The sequence below is a fragment of the Morone saxatilis genome, unplaced genomic scaffold (assembly GCF_004916995.1).
Source record: "Morone saxatilis isolate NCDOM2014 unplaced genomic scaffold, NCSU_SB_2.0 Contig5, whole genome shotgun sequence".
In the NCBI taxonomy this organism is placed as follows: Eukaryota; Metazoa; Chordata; class Actinopteri; family Moronidae; genus Morone; species Morone saxatilis.
In genome coordinates this window covers 10,020,509-10,027,093 of record NW_023340095.1, presented here as the reverse complement: position 1 = coordinate 10,027,093, position 6,585 = coordinate 10,020,509, and the positions used below count along the sequence as shown (strand labels likewise).

Genomic DNA, 6,585 nt, shown 5'->3' with positions numbered 1-6,585 from the left:
CTCTCCCAAAAGAAACCTTGGCCATTATTTTCTCAGAGGGAGAAAGAAAAGATACAAAGACAAAAGCGAGAAAGGGGAACTGGAGAGTGGAATAGGCTCTGAGTGGAGAACAAGGCCGATATGATGTGGACCTTGCTCAGAGACAGGTGTGTGTGTGTGTTGCTAAGAACTGTGTGTGAGTGTGTGCATGTCAGGCACAAACAGTACCACTGTGTGATGAGAGATCCGATTAATGTGCACAATGTTTGTTTGCATGTTGTAACACTGCAATTGTGCTAAATTATTCTATTCTGAGTTACAATATGTTCTTGTAACTACTATTGTGTTCAGTGATAATTCAGTGGATTCATACAGTGCAGAGTAGTAAATGGGTACATGATGTGTGCTTCCAACAACATCAATTCTCATACTTGTAGTTAGCCTAACCCCCCAAAAAATTGGTAGTGAACATTTTGCAGATACAGGCCATATGACTATCACACATCTGGCAGAATTTTATTTTACCCTAAAACATATTTTGTCAGTCGAAAAGCAAGAATATACCAGCCATCTGGGTGCTTCTTTCTTTCTGTGTGGAGTTATGCTCTTCTCTATTCTGTTTTTTTTCCCCAACAGTCAAAAGACATACAGGTTAGGGCCTATAGGGGTTTCAGATGCTGACAATATAATTGCAATCTTCCTGGTTCGAGTTGCATGTCATCCCTCATCTCTCTTCCCTCATTTCCAATCACCTCTGTACTGTCTTCTACCTTAAAGGTGAAAAAGTAGGTGGGAATGGGAGCTTTTTTCATGTTCTGTGATAGTTATAAGATATAAAAATTGGATTGGATGGACAGAGAATGGTATATGAATTGTAATTCAAAAAGATATTGTGCATATAACTCAGTCTGTATCAATATTGATTAAAAATATTGATATATATATAAAATGCATGCACTTTATGGCCAAAAATATATGTTATTCTGGGACAATCATCCACTTCCAACTTGCAACTGTTTGTGGAAAACTTTTTCCTGTTTCAACATGACACTGTCCCTGTGCATAAAGCAAGGTCGATAAAGATGTGGTAAAGATAAAGAGCCCTGATGTCGACCCAATTCAGCACCTTTAAGACTAACTGGATTCCCCCTGGAATAAGATGCTCAATAATCCCATAGGATTTTAATGTCCACAAACTTTTGGCCATGCGCTATATGTGAATGCCACCAACTGTATCTCATCCGTCTCATTCATTCGGGCATTCATGTAAATTTTCATAGCTCTGATTTTTTTTTTTCTTTTTTTTGCATATGACTAACAGCATTGATGAAACTGGAGGTTAAAGAGGCCGCTGTGAGCATACGCCTGCAAATTTTTACAGCGCAGAGGCTACTTGAATTAATGACTGATCAATATTCTATTATTCTGTAATCAGAGATCAACAGGCTAAAATGCTGCAAGGTCCCAAATGATCTGGACTCTTTTAAACCTGTAGGCTCAGTGAATGGTCTTGGGGAGCATAAAGTTGGAAAAAGACCACAGACAGAGACATCTGCATGTGATTAAACACTTTTAACATTTCCCTGAACAGATGCAACAAGATCCACCTACCCTTCCACATTTCTTTCTTTTGGTGAAGAAGATTATAAATCCTTTACTTAAAATGTTTGATGTAAAAATTAAAACCCATAATGTGTATTTCTACAATTGTGTGCAGTTTCTGCTTACCCAGCTGCATCGAGGTGCGTGCCTGGTTAACGGTCTGCTGACTGGAGCGCAGGCAGTTCTTCAGCTGGGCGACGTGGCAGTTTGTGCGAGGAGGCGGCTGACGGTGTTGGCTGAGTTTACCAGGTGGGGGGAGGGACGGGGCAAGAGGGCCCTGGGGACCCTCGGGAACAAGGGATCGGAGATTTTACTCCCGCCTGACTGCACCGCCACTGCCTCCATCCACCTACTGGACTGGACAAACCTGAGCCCCGAGAAGCACCGACTCCAAATGGAGCCCTGCAGAGGAGAGAGCAGAGAGAGATATTGATTTTTGCTTTCATCACGTTAACAAAAGAATATTACATAGGTCTTCCTTTAAAAAAAAAGAGGGAAATATCATAATAACTATTACATGGATTGCTATGCAATTTTAAGCAGATATCCATGGTTCCCAGAAGATCTTAATGATTTTGTTGATCCTCTGACTTTTCCTCTAGCAATCACCAAAGGTTGACATTTGTGGTTTATTGAGTGATATATCTCAACAACAAGCCATGAAATTTTGTACAGACACACGATCATCAGGATGAAATGTAATAACTTAACAAGGTAATCCCCTGACATTTCCTCTGGCTTCATCTTCAGGGTTATCTTGAATTTGTCCAAAACTTTCTTACTTGCCACACTGTTGACGTTTCATCAGCCTCAGCTGCATAATAACAAGCTAAATTATTCTTGTGAACGCCTGCTTATCACGTGTTAACATTTTCGTCATCATGTTAGCATGCCTATGTTAGGACTTAGCCCAAAGCAATGCTGTGTCGAAGTACAGCCTCACAGAGCTGCTAGCATGGCTGTGGACTCTTAGTCTCTGGTGTAGTACAAAATGTTAATAGGCAGTATTTAGTCATAATAGCAGAGCAGCAGCAACAAACAGTACTATTATCCTCTGTCAAAGTCAGTGATTTCAGTGCTATTATCTGGCCGGTGGATCAGCACAACATAGTGACCTACTGTAACATATATGGAGCTGCGGGCTGCAGAGTGCTGAATGGCAGAATAATGAGCTGAACATTATTGACTCGATGGTATTCACACTCTTATGGCCGCCCATTGACTTCCTGTCACATACATACAGAGTTATGGCTTTCTGTGTGTGTGTGTGTGTGTGTGTGTGTGTGTGTGTGTGTGTGTGTGTGTGTGTGTGTGTGTGTATGTACCAATGGAAACAGCAAAGATATTCACAGTTTCTTTGATTTGAGATTTTCTATGAACACAAATTTTAACTGCTCATGTGCTGGGTTTAACGCATGGACTTAAAAGCCCATACAGATATTTCTGTCTGCTGTCAGTAACTTTAAAGACTTCATACAATAGACAGTCATCCTTTGAACCAGAACTGCATTCTTGAGTCGTCTGAACCGGCATTTTTTATGCCATTATGACATTATATGCCATTATTAAATCCAGTAAACAATAATCCAAATTGATTCATGCAGTCTTATTTGGAATTCGATCGAATTGTGTATATGTACTTTACATCTACTACTATATGTTTGTATCAACTATACTAATAAAACACAAGAAAATATGCAAATACAAACTGGCATTTCCGAAAGAATGACGCCTTATTTGGCTGCCTGTATTGGTCTAAGACTCTACAATGTGGTTGGTGTGTGTTTGTGTGTGTCGTGTGTTTGTGGTGTGTGTGTGAGTGTGTGTGCATCTTTGGCAGCCTCTCATTATCATATTGAGAAATTTCTGAGCTGCAGTGCAGACAAAGGAGGAGGGAGAGGTAAGGGGGGAAGGATGGAAGGAGTGAGAAGGAGAGAGTATGCTTGCGTAAAAATAACAAATTGCCTCTCATTTGATTACTCGCCCATCCTGCCTTTCTCTCTCTCTCTCCTCTCTCAGATTGCATAACTGCAGTATTTGAAGCAGCCATTCATATCCACTGTAGAGGGACACCTGCTGTTTTTGCAGCCGTTTCATCTCTTTGTATCATTTCCTCTTTCTTTTGCTTTCTCTGTCTCCGTCTCCTCACTCTGACACTTTTTCAATATCTTCTATTTCAATTTCTTCCCATCTTTCAGCCATTTACCCTTTCCCCCTTTGCTTATTTTCTTTCTTTCTCACATTTTCTGTCTATCCTACATTACTTTTTTCTTTCTTTTTCTATTATTCTACTTCTCCTTTGCTTTTATTTTCTTCCTCTCTCTTTTTCTTTGACTGCATCAAGGAGCAGAATACAGATTCGATGAACAGCCACTGCAAATGTTTTCACACATACAGGAATACTGAGGGTAATTAAATTGCCAAATATGATTTCAGCACACTCATTCTGTTTTATTTGGTTTTAACAGCTATGAGTTACAGTGTTAAGGGTGCCAAAAGTAACGATAAACATGACGAAAATAAGTATGACAATGATAATGATCTACACTGAGTATGTGGTAGTCCAACATTAGAAAGATAGAGTATCAACTGACTGTTTTTTGTATTTTAGATTGTATTTAAACTAAATTAAAAAAATATCTCAAGTCTGACAGTGTCTCTTAAAATCTGTTTCCTAGTTCTAATTTCTGTCAAATCTGTGAAGATAAATTTTTAAGGCTCATCCTTTTTTTGTTGAACATCCAGCTTTACCAAAAAGGGATGGATTGGTTAAAACTGATTTTCACATGATTTCCCATTCTATTACAAAGTGGTTTTGTTTTCTGATGAGAAGGGACATTGTAGTAGTAGAGTAGTTCACAGTCCCTTCCTGGTAAGGACTTTTCAGACTGTGCTTCTGGTGTGACCAAACAATTTCGTGGTGAAAGCAGAATCGTGACAAAGCGTGTGGCACAGTGCGGAGTAGAGGCTGAAGTAGAAAGAATACATTATCAGCACGAGGAATGCGGTAACTGCAACACTTTGCCACCCGACATCTCAAGCCCAAAAAATAGCTTTTTCAGTGTGCCTTTGTGACAAGAGGCACTCTGAGAACATGGAAACACAAGCGCAATTACATGCTATAACAAGTAGCCAAATTGCACTGCTCATGCCTAATCTGTATTCAGCTTCAGTTGGAGCCAGGAAATTACCATGAAAAATTACAATGTAAATTACAACGACTGTGTTAGTGCTTCCACTTCCTTTGTGTGAGGACAAAATTAGGGGTCTTAGTGTGATTGCATTGCACTGCTGGGTTCACATGACCAAACCAAATGAACTGAATGAGAAGTGGAGCAAGAAAATGATTGCATTGGCTTCAATGCAGAAACCGTGACCACCTCTACCGACCCCTCAGCCCTCACACCTGGATGAGGTAGTTAAAGCTACATTTACAGTAGAAGCTCATTACAGCTGTGGCAGGTAGGGGTGTTGCAGAAGAACACTTTGAGGGGACATGTGGTTGTTGGAGGGAATAAACTTGGGTGCTGTGGTCTCTCTAGCAATTCAGTCACTTGAGCAAAAGAAGTGAAATACTGTACTGTACTTTAAGCTTCATTACCAACTAACCACCACTCTGCTACTTTCTTTTATCTTGATGCTGGGAGGACATAGTTCCTTGGGACACTGACCTGGACACGGGGGTGACGTAGTTTCCTGGGAAGACACCGGAGGCAGCAGTTCTCAACGAGGTGCCTTTGAACCACCCATCTTGACACTTCTCTGTCACCCGATACATCTCCCCTTTCCTAAGTTCAAGCTCATCGGCCTTCTGGGGCTTGTAGGCGTACAGAGCCAGATATCTAGGGGAACAAAGGCAACAGACAAAATGTAAAAGTGAGTCAAATAGTAAAATCATTATCTGCAGGAAATATCAAGAAACTTTTTATCTTTATCTCCCATGTGGATTGTCCCTAATATGTATTATGCAAAGTAAGCAAATCTATTACAAATGCACAATGCAAATAAATGAATAAGTAAACAAATTAATTAGCAAATCAGTCGTTTGAAAAACAAGTACAAGTTTCTGTCAGGAGCAGAGAATAGCAAATTTCAACACTCTTTAACTTTAATGGAAAAACCAAAGAATAACAGCCTTCACACTGTTGATGCTCAACTCCTTTATAAGACCATCAAACATTTTTTATCTACAATAGCATCTTTGTCAGGTCAAAGAGAAGAACTGTGCAGGGCGATCCTCCCACCACATACCATCCATTTTCCCAGAGTGTTTCAAGCCTGTTTTATGTCAGTTTCTCTTTAAAAAAAGATGGCAAAGAGGACTATAGGGTTCAAGGTCCAAAGTTAAAATACGAGGACGCCAAAACTCTCCCACTACCATAAATCAGGATTGTTTTGAGAAACAATAGACTACTAGACCATTCCTCTTAAAGGCTCTCAACCTTTTTAACTAAGTGAATGTACTTACGCACACTGACACATATTGTTGATAACAGTAAATAGAAATGTTTAAGATATAGTTAGGATAAAGTTTCTCTTAGAAAAAAATACTAATTCTAGTACTTTTTCTGGCTTTATTTACCAGGTAAATTATCTGAGCATACATTCTCTTGTACAGTAATAGCGTGCTGTTTATGAACAACAAGAAGGTGGTCTTTAGGGATATTATAGTATGGATCTCCTTACATATATTCATAATAGCAAATATTTTTTATTCATAGATCAACAGACAGATAAAAAAGAAATAAATACACAAATTGTTTATTCAAATGTATTAGGATAAACCCCTTGAGATGCACCATCTCGTTTCCGAAGGGGTCCTAATATGGCAATCAATACATGACAACAAAATACAATTCATATCATGTTAACCAGAATCAGATATATTGCAATAAATTACAACTATTACAAAAATCATTGTTAAAAAAGATCTGAATCATAAAAAGCTAATCCAAGATTCAACAATGCTGTAATAACGCAGCGTAGCCTCTGATTTCTCTTAAG

At 39.1% G+C, this 6,585-nt stretch overlaps 1 protein-coding gene across 1 annotated transcript in view; it reads right to left on the bottom strand.

The window, feature by feature from the left end:
• LOC118338911 (E3 ubiquitin-protein ligase SH3RF3-like) overlaps nt 1-6,585 on the bottom strand; it is an 84,734-nt gene that overhangs the window by 13,325 nt on the left and 64,824 nt on the right. Inside the window, 4 exon segments of the mRNA XM_035676370.1 lie at nt 1,708-1,806; nt 1,809-1,850; nt 1,853-1,983; nt 5,253-5,423. Of these exon segments, the coding sequence (XP_035532263.1) occupies nt 1,708-1,806; nt 1,809-1,850; nt 1,853-1,983; nt 5,253-5,423 (443 nt within the window).